Below are 14,708 nucleotides of genomic sequence, written 5' to 3'. Positions count from 1 at the left end.
TTAATAATTACTTAGCTGGGTGCAGTGGCTCACACCTATAATCTTAGCACTTTGGGAAGCCTAAGCGGGTGGATCACCCGAGGTCAGGAGTTGGAGACTTGCCTGGCCAACATGGTGAAACCCCATCTCTACTAAAAATACAAAAATTAGCTGGGTGTGGTGGCGGGTGCCTGTAATCCCAGCTGCTCGGGAGGCTGACGCAGGAGAATCGCTTGAACCCAGGATGCAGAGGTTGCAGTGAGCCAAGATCATGCCATTGCACTCCAGCCTGGACAACAAGAGTGAAATTCCATCTCAAAAAAAAAAAGAATTACTTAAATATTCCGGATTGTAGTCCTAGTCTGAAAATATCTTCTTTAGGGCTTTCTCATGTATCTTTTTTGTTTGTTTATAGTTTCTTTTGTCTTTTTTATTTACTTACATTTCCTGTCATGCTTTTTCATTAAACATTATGACAGTTCCTGTGTTATTAAAATACTTTGTGAAATAGCATTACAGGGGCTGCAGGATATCCCATCCCATACATATTCTGCAATTTACAATCCTAGGTTATTCCCAAGTTTTCTCTATTATATAAATAATACTGTGATGCATATATCTGTCCATGAAGCTTTTTGCTATCTTGTGTTTGGTTTTTTTTTTTTTTTTGAGACGGAGTCTCGCTCTGTCACCCAGGCTGGAGTGCAGTGGCGCAGTCTTGGCTCACTGCAACCTCTGTTCCCTGGGTTCAGGCGATTCTCCTGCCTCAGCCTCCGGAGTAGCTGGGATTACAGGGGCCCCCACGACCATGCCTGGCTAATTTTTATATTTTTAGTAGAGATGGGGTTTCACCATGTTGGCCACGCTGGTCTCGAACTGCTGACCTGGTGATTCTCCCGCCTTGGCCTCCCAAAGTGCTAGGATTACAGGCATGAGCCACCACGCCCGGCCTGGTTTTGTTTTTTACTTAGGTAGATTGCTTTTAAATGGATTAATGGGTCCAAGTACTGATTTTAAAAAGGGCTCTACCACTTAAATAATCCCATGAATAGTATAGAAAAGTGTCTATGCATGTTATTTTCTTTTTTTGTGTGATGGAGTCTTGCTTTGTCGCCCAGGCTGGAGTGCAGTGGCGTGATCTCGGCTCACTGCAAACTCTGCCTCCCAGGTTCAAGCGATTCTCCTGCCACAGCCTGAGTAGCTGGGATTGCAGGTGCGCACCACCACGCCTGGCTAATTTTTGTATTTTTAGTAGAGACGGGGTTTCACCATGTTGGTCAGGCTGGTCTGGAACTCCTGACCTCGTGAGCCACCTGCCTGGGCCTCCCAAAGTGCTAGGATTACAGGTGTGAGCCACCGCGCCCACCCGGTATTTTCATGAACATACGTGCCACGTGTGTGTATAGCGTTGCATCAGGAGACAGCTTCGCTGGAGTGTGATTATGACTTGGAAACTCAGCTCCATTTCTGTTTCTTATAGCTCTTCCTCCTCCCAGAAAGACACGTGCTGAGCTCATGAAGGCAATCGATTTTGAGTACTATGGTTACCTAGATGAAGATGATGGTGTTATTGTGCCTTTGGAACAGGAATATGAAAAGAAACGTAGGTCTCTGGGCATTTCATTTCATAATAGATGGCATCTGTTTTCTGTTGTCTCCTTTGAAAACAGGATTTTCAATAGTGCTTTATGCCAGAAGGGAGTTTTCTTTGTTGCTAATGGTCTTCAGGCCTGATGGTCTGCTAATTCCCTGACCCCTGTGAGGCAGTCAAAGCTGTGTGGGCCAGAGGTAACAGGTTGGGGAAGCCATGAGAGCCACGTCTGACCGGTCCCTGTCTGCTAGGAGGTCACCATCTGGATTCGTGCTAATACCAGTGCCCATGTGACACATCAAGCCAGGACTTTGGAAGCAAGTGGTCTGGAGCTGGAGCTGCTTTCTAGCATGCTCTGCCCCTGTCTTCTCTGTTTTCATTTGGACATGTTGGGAAGCCACTCAGGTTATGGAAGTGGGGAGGATTTGGGAATGTTCCCTAAAAAGCTGTTTTGTAGTGACTGAAGGCCAGAGCTGTTGTAGGACTACCATGCCTCACATCCATTTCCACCCATGGGGGCAGAATGAAGGGTGTCCCTTTCTAGAGGGGATGTCTAGACTTTCCCTGCATAGTGTTGGCCTTTCCCTGCATAGTGTTGAAAGCTAATTTAGAGACTGAAATAAATAGCACCTACCCTCTCTTGTGTTCAGTCAGAGCTGAGTTAGTGGAAAAGTGGAAAGCAGAGAGAGAGGCTCGGCTGGCAAGAGGAGAAAAGGAAGAGGAGGAGGAAGAGGAGGAAGAGATCAACATCTATGCAGTCACCGAGGAGGAGGTATTGGGGTTGGCCCCTTCTGGCACTCACTGCCATCTGCTCCAAGCCATGAAGTGTGGCAGGGAGGAAGCTTGGCTCCCAAACACAGTCAGGGTTCACAGCCCAGCTTGCTCACCTGCAGGATGGCTGTGAAAACACTTGTGAGATTACAGGAGGGTTTCAGGAGGCAGCAGCCATGAGATTGCCCTGCCGGCCGTGGTTTACACCAGGGCTTCCTTCTTTCCTTCTTAAAGACAGGCCCTCCTGCATACACTAGAATTAGATTGATAAACACAGAGGAAGCCATGAGCTTTAGCCCATGACCTGATCACTTCTGTTCACGTGGCAGTGGCAGTCGCTCTTCTGTAGTCTAACACCCCCATCTTTTTTATTTTTTTTGAGACGGAGTCTGGCTCTGTTGCCCAGGCTGGAGTGCAGTGGCACGATCTTGGCTTACTGCAACCTCTGCCTCCCGGGTTCAAGCAATTCTTCTGCCTCAACCTCCCAAGTAGCTGGGACTACAGGCGAGTGCCACCACGCCTGGCTAATTTTTGTATTTTTAGTAGAGACGGGGTTTCACCATATTGGCCAGGCAGGTCTGGAACTCCTGACCTCGTGATCCACCCGCCTTGGCCTCCCAAAGTGCTGGGATGACAGGCGTGAACCATTGCGCCCAGCCCTAACACCCCCGTCTTACACATGGAAAGAAACGCAGAGCAGAGAAGAAACTTTCTCAGAGGGTCATGGTTGGGGAATCTTTGCATATTTTCAGACCTTTTGCATATTTTCTGATCTTTTGCATATTTTCTGATCTGTAGGAAATACTCATTATATATCTTACTTATTACTTTTTATTATAGCCACCATGTAAGTAATCTTGACATATCTCTGTCTGTGCTACACCTTTTATTTTTTTCTATGAAACACTACCAAAACTTCACTGCATTTAAAGAGGTATTCTGAAACAAGGAAAACTCAGCATTTGAAATCTCTGCCTCCCAGGCAGAGCTCTTCTGCAGGGCCCTATATTTGGAGTCCTTGCTGCCTGCACAGGTCTAGGTGGATCTGATGTGCTGGACTGAGAGAAGGGAGGGGATCACCCACACATGGATGATGGCTCAGGTTCCACATGAGGAGCTTGCTGAGACACCACTGGTGAAGAAGCAGGCTCAGGTTTAGTGACTTAATGTCACACGGGATATAACAGGCCTGACGTTCCTGCTAATGTCCAGCTGGGCCAGCACTGGGGTTCAGTGCAGGTCTGAAGCAGGATGGCAGCATGCCTTAGGAGGATTTCCTCTAGGTACAAATATTCATTTGCTCTCTCAGCAGGTGTTTAATTCATGGCTCCTGTGAGCCAGCCCCATTCCAGGTGCAGGGACATGGTGGTACAGAGGCTTGAAGTGTAGCTCATAGTCCAGGCGGAGGCAGTCCAGTAAGAGAGACAGTGAGCAACAGAACCTCAATAGAGCCTGGTGCAGGGACAGCCTGCAGACACTCTGCTGGGAAGCTAACCCCTCAGCTGAGATTAGGACGATCCAGCGAACTTAACCAAGGAAGGAGGAGATGAGGGGAGAGGGCTCCCAGCAGGGGCGCATCATGTGCTGAGAGATCCTGTGATGAGTGTGAGAGACAAAGGACAGCCCAGTGTGCTGGAGTGCAGAGATTGGGTGCTGGGTGTGAGTGGAGGCTGATGGGGAGCTGGTGTTGTGGGGAAGAGCAGTGGAAACCCACAGCAGAATTTTTTTTTTTCTTTTCAAATAATTATAGAGATATAGGAAGTTGCAAAGAGTACAGAGAGATCCTGTGTATGCTTCACCCAGTTCCCCGCAGTGGTTGTATCTCATGTAGTTCTAGCACAGTAGTAAAACTGGGAGGTTGACATTGGCATAATGAGTGTGTGGAGTTCTGTGTCATTTGTCTCCATGTGTGGAGATCCATGTGGCCATCATGACAATCCAGATACAGAACTGGCCGGGGATGGTGGTCACGCCTGTAATCCTAATACTTTGGGAGGCTGAGGTGGGAGGATTGCTTGAACTCAGGAGTTCAAGACCAGTCTGGCAACACAATGAGGCCCTGTTTCTACCAAAAATAGAAACAATTAGCTGGGTGTGGTTGGACATGCTTATAGTCCCAGCTACTCAGGAGGCTGAGGTGTGAGAATTGCTTGAGCTCAGGGGGTTCAGATTACAGTGAGCTGTGATTGCACCACTGCACTCCAGCCTGGGAACTGTCCCCTTACTACAAAGATCCCTGGTGCCACCCCTTCACAGTTCACACCTCCCTGTCCTCACCATCTCTTCTCCTAGCTGATCCCTAACCTGTTCTCCATCTCTGATTTTGTCATTTCAGAATGTTTTATAAATGGGATCATGCTGTGGGTCACCTTTAGCGATGGCCTTGACACTCAACATGATGCCCTTGCCATCCCTCTGGTTGTTGAGTTCAATAGTTCATTCCTTTTCACTGCTGAGTGTTGTTCCATATACAGAAAAGTACACACCTGCTAAATGTGTAGGTCACTGGATTTTCACAGGGTGAACACACACATATAGCAAATACCAGTGAAGAAACAGAACAGGACCACAATGCCAGAAGCTCACCACTGCCTCAGGGGTCACCCTCCTGACCTCTCGTGATCTGTATGTTTCACTTGTGTCTGAACGTTACATATGTGGAGTTGTGTGTACTCTTTTGTGTCTAATGTTTGTGGGTATTTGTGTTGTGTCCAGCTTGGGGTTTTGGCAGATAGGGTTGCTGGGAATTTTCTTGTTCCCGTGCAGTGTTTCTCTTGAGTACATGCTGAGGAGTGGAACCGCCAGATCAGGGTAGGTATCTGTTTAGTGTTAGATACAACCAGTTTCTCCAAGTGCCAGTGGATGAGAGGTTCCTGAAGAGGATTTTGAAGCCATCCCCACTGGGAGCCAGTCAGGGAATGGGTCGTGCACGGTGTCTGCCAGAGCCCAGCAAACAGTGGACTCCCGACTCGCCACAAGACCCCTTCTCTCTTTCCAAGTCCGTGTTGTTTTCTTTGTTATTAGAAATTTGTATTGACTCATAGGCAACCTCTGAGTTGATTATTTTTCTATACATGGTGCATTCTTTTACATTTAAATTTTTAAAAATAGTGATACATTCACAAGGTTCAAAAGTGAAAAAGTATATAAAGATATTCCACAAAGATTCTCTTTCCTCACCCTGTCCCTCATCTACCTTGTTCTCACTGCCGTCAGTAATTTCTATTCTTATTTCCTCCTTAGACAAAAGGTAGCATAATATACACCATGTTCTATGGCTTTTTTTACTTACTCTTGTGGCTCAAGTGTCTTTCTATAAGTATAGAACTTTCTTAGTTTTTTTTTTAATTTTAAATAGTTGCAGAGTAGTGTGTTTTATAGAGTTGCCAGCATTTATCTAGCTGGGCGCCTACTGATGGACTTTTCGCTTGTTCTGTTTGTAGTCGGACGAGGAAGGCAGCCAGGAGAAAGGAGGGGATGACGGCCAGCAGAAGTTCATTGCTCATGTCCCCGTTCCCTCGCAGCAAGAGGTAGGACCACAGCTAAGAGCTGCCTGGGTGCCGGGGGCTTCTCTAAAGCAGACTGCACAGAGCACTATAGTGGGTTTTCATTGTCCTTCCTACCCATCAGGGCAGCTCAGGGTCTTGACCACATGACACCTGTCATTATGCTCAGGGTGTGGGGTCCAAAAAGGGCAGGACCCTCTGCTCTAGGCCATTCTTTTGTTCAAATGTTTCCAATGGGAGGGAGTTAGGACTCTTGGAGACTATTCTGCGTATTTAAATCAGACTCCTCGATGGACTTCTCCCACGGGGACTTCCTCCTGGCTGGGTCTGGCAGGGGTTGGAGGGCTTTGCTGAGGAGTGAGCCCTGCACTCTTAATTTCCACAGATTGAGGAGGCACTGGTGCGAAGGAAGAAAATGGAACTCCTCCAGAAGTATGCAAGCGAGACCCTGCAGGCCCAAAGTGAAGAAGCCAGAAGGCTCCTGGGGTATTAGGACCCAGCTGGGGCTCTCCTTGGAGTTCTTCCATCCCTGAGTGGTACCTCAGGACCCAGGGCTGCAGACAGGCAGGCTGGTGCTGCAAGGGCTCCTGCCCCATTCTCAGCCTTCCTTCCCTCTCGTCTCATGTTGACCGGAGGGTAGGGGTCTGTCCCTGGTCTTCCTGGTAGGTTTTGTACACATATTTTGCTACTGTGTGGATCCATTTATTTTTATTGTGGAGTGTATACAACAGGTTGCGAACTGGCTGCCTGTGGCTTATTTTGACTTGCACTGCGATTTTGAGGGGAGAAGAATCAATTAGTGGCAAACATTTAAAAATGCAATTTTTTGCAGACCAAAGTATAATTTTAAAAAATGCAAATTTTCTAAAAGACACATCTCTTAAAAAATGAGATGATGTGGCAAGGCATAGTGGCTCACACCTGTAACCCCAGCACTTTGGGAGGCCGAGGCGGGCGGGTCACGAGGCCAAGAGATCAAGACCATCCTGACCAACATGGTGAAACCCCATGTCTACTAAAAATACAAAAAAATTAGCTGGGCGTAGTGGCATGCACCTGTAGTCCCAGCTGCTTGGGAGGCTGAGGCAGGAGAATCACTTGAACCTGGGAGGTGGAGGTTGAAGTGAGCCGAGATCGTGCCACTGCACTCCAGCCTGGCGACAGAGTGAGACTCTGTCCCCCCCCCCCAAAAAAAAGAGATGATATGTCAGCCCTGAGCACGCAACCCACAAGTCAATGACCAGGTCCCTCTGTGTTGGTCGCTGCTCTGGGCTCTCTGTTAGCCCCCCTCCACCTGCTCCACTCGCTCCTGCCTGGGTGGCAGGAATTTGAGTTTGCTACTCCTGTTTTATAACCCATTCTGCAGAAACCTATTTTTATTAAAGATTTTTATAAGAAAGGGAAACCTCCATGTCTTCAGCTTGTTCCCTGGGCCGACGGCTCTGAGGTGACAGTGACATTAGGATGTGGCCAGTCACTGAGGGGCACTGCCTTCCTGCAAGGGAGTCCCTGAAGCCCCAGCCCCAAGTGTGGCAAAGACAGGACCAGATCCCAGGAGTCTAGGTGGGAGTGAGCCGACCCACCGTGGCATCCGTGGCCACAGCTGTAGACAGGGCTCCTTGGCAGTGGGCCACACTGTGGCCTGCTGAAAGCACACAGTGGACATGAGCTGAGTCCAGAGCTTCCTCTGAACTGGGGCTTAGCTCTCTAGTAGGGAACCATGGTCAGCGGCTGCAGCCCCTGGGCAAGATGGGGCCTGGCCTCCTGCCCTCTGCAGGGTCATGGGAGTATCTGGGAGCTCAGGGTCAGGGCCAGATGGCTGTTCCTGGGGCCTGGGGCTCCAGCTCAGGCTGTTTGGGACTAGGAGGAACTCGGCTTGGAGAAGCCCATCACACAGCAGGAGGCCTGGGATGGTTGGTGTGTGGGGAGCAGCTCAGACTTGGGGTGGCAGAGCCGTGTGTGGCTGTGTGTGGCCAAGTCGGGAGAGTGGCCAGTGCTGGGCCCACTCTAAGGAGCCCGAGGGCCACAAGGACTGTGGAAAAGGTCTGAGTGAGGGAGTTGGGAGCTAGTGGCTATGGAACTTGCTTGAGGATGCTCCGTGCGGCCACAAGGAGAGGCCCAGGCAGGACCAGGTCAGGAGGAGGCCGGGGCAGAGGCCCTGGCAGGAAGTGGGTGGGCTTGGTGGGGATGGGAGTAGCCAGGGTGTAGGTGAGGATGGGGAAGGGGCCCCCCTGCCTCCTGGCTTCCCTGAGGGCTGGGCTGGCCAATCCCAGCCCTCAGTCAAGCCCGGAGGCAAATGCGTGCAGGGAGGAGAGGTGTCCAGGTTGAAGCTTTGGGAGCCCTTGGAGGCAGCAAGGCAGACTCGCCTCTGGGACCCAGCACCCAGCTTGGGCCTGCAGGTGGGAGCTCAGGAGTGAACATCGTGGGGGCCTTGAGCAAGACCCTCTGGGCCCAGCCTCACCTTCCATACTTTGAAGTCAAGGAGTGGACCTGTGCTGTCTCAGTTCGCTCTGGGGTCTGGGCAGTCCTGTGGTTTGGGCAGAGGCCTCAGAGGGCCCTAGGGACAGACTGACCCAGGTCTGAGCCTCTGGGGAGCGTGCGGATGGCCGGGCTCAGACAGGCCTGGTTGTGGGTTTGTCTTCCAAGGGGCACACGCGCACTCTGGTGCTTCCTGGCATTCAGAAGAGAATGGGGAATCCAGACATCAGGCCTTCCTTCTCCCTGGGAAGGATGGCAGGTGCTTGGAGCCAGGCCTGTCTTGAGAGCCAGGGCTCTGGGCCTTCCTCCTCCAGTGCCCTGTTCTAGGCCTTCAGTGCACAAAGCACTCCCCTCCTGGGGTCTCTTCAGGGCTCTGCCGGATGCAAACTGGCCAGGGATTAGGATTCCACATTTGAGGAAACAGACTGAGAGTGGAGAAGCACCAATCTGGACATCCTCTAGGTGTTCCTGGCAGAGGCCCTTGCTACTTGTCTGTGCCCAAAGGCCCTAGAGGGTCCTAGATGTGGGACAAGGTCTCAGCAGGGCTACAGTCCCAGGCCTGGAAACAGCTGGGGGTGGGGGAAGCTGGCTGGGTGGGTGTGGTCATCTTTTCCCAGTTTGTGGCTCCGAGGTGACAGAACCAGTCTCAGGAGGCTTTGTTTGGTTAATAAAATCTGCTGAATGGTTTATATTAGCTTTGGCTCTGCCTGTGGTTTCCCGAAAAGCTACTTTTTCATAGTCTTGTTTCCATCAACTTCCTTCTTCCCTCACACTGCCTGTCCTCCGGTGTCTAAAACACACCACCTCTCTCCTGTTTTGCTTTAAGACTAGTCATAGCATCCCCACCCAGGCCTCCTGGACCTCCTCCCACTGCATCCCCAACCGGCTGACCCCACCTGCCCTTGGGCAATTTATAAACAAGAAATGAAAACCTTTCTCCTCGTGCCCTGCACTTGCCCTGCAGTCCTGCGCATGGCCACCCCATTCCCTGAAACACTGGCAGGATCTGGACCCGAGCTGGGGCTCCTCACCCTGCTCACTGCGCAGCACTAAAAGTAGGAACCGGCCTGGATGGACATCAGGCCTGGCCCAGCACCCAGCTGACTAGCAAGCAGAGGGATCCAGGGGGAGGGGCAGCGCCACCCAGCTCCTTCTGGCATCTCACTTGCTGCCCGCCTGCTCCACCCAAAAGGATGCAGAAGGCAGTGTCTGTGGAGGGCTGGCCTGGCACTCTGAGTCCTGCTTCTCTGCTGCAACTCCTGGGGGCTTTTAGCAGGTCATGCAGTTCCTGAGCCTGGATTTCCTTTCCTACAAAATGAGCCGTGGAGAGGGCAGAGTTGTTCACAGTTCTCTAGCTGGGCCAGGGTAGAAGTCTAAAAAACCGGTGTGTTTGAGGGGCTGGGAAGTCAGATGAGGGGCTGAGGGGAGATGATGTTGGGAGAAGAGGAACCTTAAACGTGTGCGTGTTCCTGAGCGTCTGGGACTTGGCACTGAACTTGCTTGAGCAGGGGATGCCTTTGTAAGGTCCCTTCTAGCAGCAGATGGGGTGAGGGTAGGGGTTGTGCTGGGGGGACTAGAAACAGACCAGGGAGGAAGCCAATCTGATCCTCTAGGGGATGGCTGGGTCTGGTCGGGGGCTAGCAGTAGAGGTGTGAGTTGGAGTGCCTGAGGTGCTGACCCCTATATTTTGAGTCAGATCCTCAAGTGTGAGACCAGTGCCATCAACAGAAGCAGTGGGAGTGGAGGTGCTCATTTGCCCGTGTTTATGACATTTTGAGATTCTGGGAGGAGAGAGTGGGTGCCTGTGTTTTCTTTGGTCACCAGGTGAGTGCAGAGGGCTGTTTATGGAGGAGCCTTTCCAGCCAGCAGTCAGCACCAGCCAGAGCACTGAAGTTTATGACTGCTGTAGCCGATTCTGCTTTATTCCTACTTTTAATTTTCAGAGTCCAGAGTGCTCACCATTATAACACGGAACCTCACAATCCTACTTTTAATTTTGTAATATTTTGTAGCCAGCACCTCTCTGTATGAAAGACACAAGGTATTGTGGTTGGCATCTGGCTTTAATGGTGTTTTTTCACTTGGCACATTTTCAGCACTAGTCTTGGCATCACCACATAAAGAAAATTTGGGGCCGAGAGTGGTGGCGCTTACCTGTAATCCCATCACTTTGGGAGGCCAAGGCAGGAGTATCATTTGCTTGAGCCCAGGAGTTCAAGACCAGCCTGGGTAACATAATAAGACCTCTACAAAAAATAAAAAAATTAGCTGGATGTAGTAATGCACGTCTGTGGTCCCAGGCCTGTGATCGAGTACAAGAGGCTGAGTTGGGAGTATGACTTGAGCCCTGGAGATTTGAGGCGGCAGTGAGCCGTGATTGTACCGCTGCACTCCAGCCTGGGCAACAGAGGAAGACGCTGTTTCCCCCATACCCCTACCCCCCCAAAAAGAAGAAAACTTGTCTGATAATGTTGTAGGTTTATATTTTAATAATGGCAAGTGTAGAAAGAAAAAGATGAAAGGAGAAAGAAGGAAGGAGAAAACCAGGTACAAATGTCCCTTTAGCCACTTGGAGGAGGTCTGATCCAGGGAACATTGCCATTATGGGATACCCTCTTTATCATCTGAGATGGTGCCACTGCATGGCAATGACACAAACAGTTAAAATGCATTCAGCTCACCCACCACTAGCTTTAAGAATGTTAAATTCTTGGCCAGGCGCAGTGGCTCATGCCTGTAATCCCAGCACTTTGGGAGGCCGATGTGGGCAGATCACGAGGTCAGGAGATCGAGACCATCCTGGCTAACACAGTGAAACCCTGTCTCTACTAAAAATATAAAAAATTAGCCAGGCGTGGTGGCTGGCGCCTGTAGTCCCAGCTACTCAGGAGGCTGAGGCAGGAGAATGGCGTGAACCTGGGAGGCGGAGGTTGCAGTATGCAGAGATCGCGCCACTGCACTCCAGCCTGGGCGACAGAGTGAGACTCTGTCTCAAAAAAAAAAAAAAAAAAAAAAATATGTTTCTTGGCCGGGCGTGGTGGCTCATGCCTGTAATCCCAGCACTTTGGGAGGCCGAGGTGGGCGGGTCACCTGAGGTCAGGAGTTCAAGACCAGCCTGGCCAACACAGCGAAACCCTGTCTCTACTAAAAATACGAAAATTAGTCGGGTGTGGTGGCACATGCCTCTAATCCCAGTTACTGAGGAGGCTGAGGCAGGAGAATTGCTTGAGGTTGCGGTGAGCCAAGATCACGCCATTGCACTCCATCCTGGGCAACAAGAGTGAAACTCTGTCTCAAAAAAAAGTTAAATTCTTGACCAATTTTTTTTTTTTTTTTTTTTTTTTGTTGTTGTTTTTTTTTTTTTTGAGACGGAGTCTCGCTCTGTCGCTCAGGCTGGAGTGCAGTGGCGCGATCTTGGCTCACTGCAAGCTCTGCCTCCTGGGTTCACGCCATTCTCCTGCCTCAGCCTCCGAGTAGCTGGGACTACAGGCGCCGGCCAACACACCCGGCTAATTTTTTGTATTTTTAGTAGAGACGGAGTTTCACCATGTTAGCCAGGATGGTCACAATCTCCTGACCTTGTGATCCGTCCATCTTAGCCTCCCAAAGTGCTGGGATTACAGGTGTGAGCCACCATGCCCGGCAACTAAATTCTTGACCTATTTAAAAAAATTTGCAATATAGGCCGGGTGCGGTGGTTCATGACTGTAATCTCAGCACTTTGGGGAGGCCGAGGTGGGCGGATCATGAGGTCAGGAGATCAAGACCATCCTGGCTAACACGGTGAAACCCCATCTCTACTAAAAATACAAAAAATTAGCTGGGCATGGTGGCGGGCGCCTGTAGTCCCAGCTACTCGGGAGGCTGAGGGGGGAGAATGGCGTGAATCCGGGAGGCAGAGCTTGCAGTGAGCTGAGATCGCACCACTGTACTCCAGCCTGGGCGACAGAGCGAGACTCCGTCTCAAAAAAAAAAAAAAAAGTGCAATATACATTTTTTCAAATTTGGTGTATTAAATGAAATATAAATATTTTTTAATTGCTGCATTTCAAATTAGCATGATTCCGTTTCAAATAAAATGCCACTGTGCTACTCAGGAATTTACCACCAAAAGAGGAAATGCAGATATTAGACAGCTTTATTGAGGTATAATTTACATACCATAAAACCCACCGGTTGTAAGTTTACATTTTAATGATTTTAATAAACTTGTGGAGTTGTGCAACCCTTACCACAGTCCAATTTTAGAATCACCCCACAAAGGCAAGGGAGTGGTGCCTGGGTTTTCTGACAAAATCTATACTCAGACCAACATGTCCCCTGCCCCAGCCCAACCAGTTCCAGGCTAGAGCAGTGGAAAGGCCAGTTAGCTATCCAATCACCACACGCTTCATCCTGGCTCCTGGATTCCACACCATTTTGTGCTGTGGTAGCTGCTCTGAGCTGGGGGCAGGCCTTGTTTTCTGGAGTTCTGGACTTTGACCTGAGCTAGTCCCAGCATGCAGAAACCTTCCATCACATCTCCTGTCTACTTCTACCCTGGAGTGGAGGTTATTTCCTGCCGCTCTAACTCTCCGCTCCCATCAGGTGTACCAAAGCGGGGCTCTCAATTGCTTTTCAGTGGCACTTTGGGGTTTCCTGTCTGATTCTGTTGGGTATTTCCCATGGGAGTGGAGTTCAAACTTTCAGAAGAAACAACTCTTCTGCCTTCTTCATGGGGTCTGCCTTTGCAGACTGCTCGTTCAGTCCCTTCCTATCTTGACCTGAAAGGTTGGCCGGGGTCCTCACAGTGGCACTGGGGGACTGGCTCTCTGCGAAGTCTCCTTCAGCTTGAAGACTTCCCCTTTTCTCCTGGATTTTTGTCTGCTTTGTCCACAGGTGCATTACAAGGCCCCAGGACAGTGCCCACATGTAGTAGGCATTCATTAAATGTGTTGAATACCTGGAATTGGAGTGCCACAAGCGAGCTGTCTGGAGGGGTAAGGGGTGCTGTCAATTCCTTCCCATCTTCGGAGCTGGGAAGCCCAGTCCTGTCGGATCTAGTATAAGCTTCTTACAGATGTTTGGGTCTCCTTTCTCTGAGGCGCCCTGGTTCACTGGGCCAACTCAGGAGTTGGTCTGCCCTTCCTCAGAAATCCCCTCAAGTTTCTCTGTTCCTCTTCCTAGACTGGTGCTTTTTGGCTGGGTCAATTTCCCAAATGGGCCTGTAGCTTCTCTGAGCTGGGTCATCCAGCCGTTTGGCAGCTGCTTCAACCACTGCTAGGCTGCCTTTTGGAGACAAGAGCTCCCAGCTCCTCCTTCTGGCCTAGCTTCCCATCAAATGGAGCCCTGGGTCCTCTCCTCACAAGGATTTTGGCCTCCTCCGCAGTTTTGTAGCCAGCCCGGATTCTGGCCTTCTTGCAGCCTGCTCCCTACCTTCCTTTCCGCCCATGGGAAGAGCGACCCCCACCACTCTCGGAGACTGCACTGCCCGCCTGTCAGAGTGGGCACTCAGGTGACACTGCTGTGGTCGTCCCCTTCCCCCGTGATCCATTCCGGAGGGGGTCATTCTTAGTCTAGGCCTGCAGGCCCGGAGCTCCCACCATGGTCTCCGCCTGTCCCTGACCGGCGGTCTGGGAGGCAGCAGGTAGGGGATCCCGGGCAGGCGGACCAGGCCTGGGTGGGGGGCGGGCAGGAGGCGCGAGACCTGGGGCTGAGACCTGGGGGTCCCAGCTGATGAAGGGTCGGGGTGGGCAGTGGTCTGGGGGCCAGACGGATCCGCGGTGTGGGCGCGCCGGGGTGTTGATGGAGGAGGGGCCGAGGGTGCTGAGGGCGGGGTCGGGCTGGGGGCGGGGCTGAGGGCGGAGTCGGGTCGGGCGGAGTCAGAGCTGAGGTGAGCCTGAGGGCGGAGTCGGGGCGGGCTGAGGTGGGCCTGTGGGCGGAGTCGGGGCGATGTGCTGAGGTGGGCCTGAGGGCGGAGTCGAGGTCGGGCTGAAGGCGGAGTCGGGGCGGGCTGAGGTGGGCCTGAGGGCGGAGTCGAGGTCGGGCTGAAGGCGGAGTCGGGGCGGGCTGAGGTGGGCCTGAAGGCAGAGTCGAGGTCGGAGCTGGGGACGGAGTCGAGTTCGGGCTGAGGGCGGGGTCGGGGCGGGCTGAGGTGGGCCTGTGGGCGGAGTCGAGGTCGAGCTGAGGGCAGAGTCGGGTCGGAGTCGGGGCGCGCTGAGGTGAGCCTGGGGGCGGAGTCGAGGTCGGAGCTGAGGGCGGAGTCGGGGGCGGGGACGTAGGCGGAACCGGGGTCGGGCTGAGGTGGGCCCGAGGGTTGGGCTGGGGGCGGAGTGGGTGCCAGCCTGAGGTCGGAGCCCGGGTGGGGCGGAGTCGGGGGCGGGCTGGGGCGGGCCTACAGGCCG

General features: G+C 51.8%; 1 protein-coding gene across 1 annotated transcript in view; it reads left to right on the top strand.

The window, feature by feature from the left end:
* The window catches only part of ISY1 (ISY1 splicing factor homolog), a 35,548-nt gene extending 28,296 nt beyond the window's left edge, over positions 1-7,252 (top strand). The window contains exons 8-11 of the mRNA XM_054482152.2: positions 1,460-1,582; positions 2,221-2,342; positions 5,785-5,871; positions 6,233-7,252. Coding sequence (XP_054338127.1) covers positions 1,460-1,582; positions 2,221-2,342; positions 5,785-5,871; positions 6,233-6,340 — 440 coding nt within the window. The 3' untranslated portion in view covers positions 6,341-7,252. The remainder of the gene's footprint in view (positions 1-1,459; positions 1,583-2,220; positions 2,343-5,784; positions 5,872-6,232) is intronic.
* Positions 7,253-14,708: the final 7,456 nt, after the last annotated feature.

Source organism: Pongo pygmaeus, chromosome 2 (genome assembly GCF_028885625.2).
Source record: "Pongo pygmaeus isolate AG05252 chromosome 2, NHGRI_mPonPyg2-v2.0_pri, whole genome shotgun sequence".
NCBI classification, from domain to species: domain Eukaryota; kingdom Metazoa; phylum Chordata; class Mammalia; order Primates; family Hominidae; genus Pongo; species Pongo pygmaeus.
The sequence above is the reverse complement of the archived record's forward strand: the minus strand, read 5'-3'. Positions and strand labels throughout refer to the sequence as shown.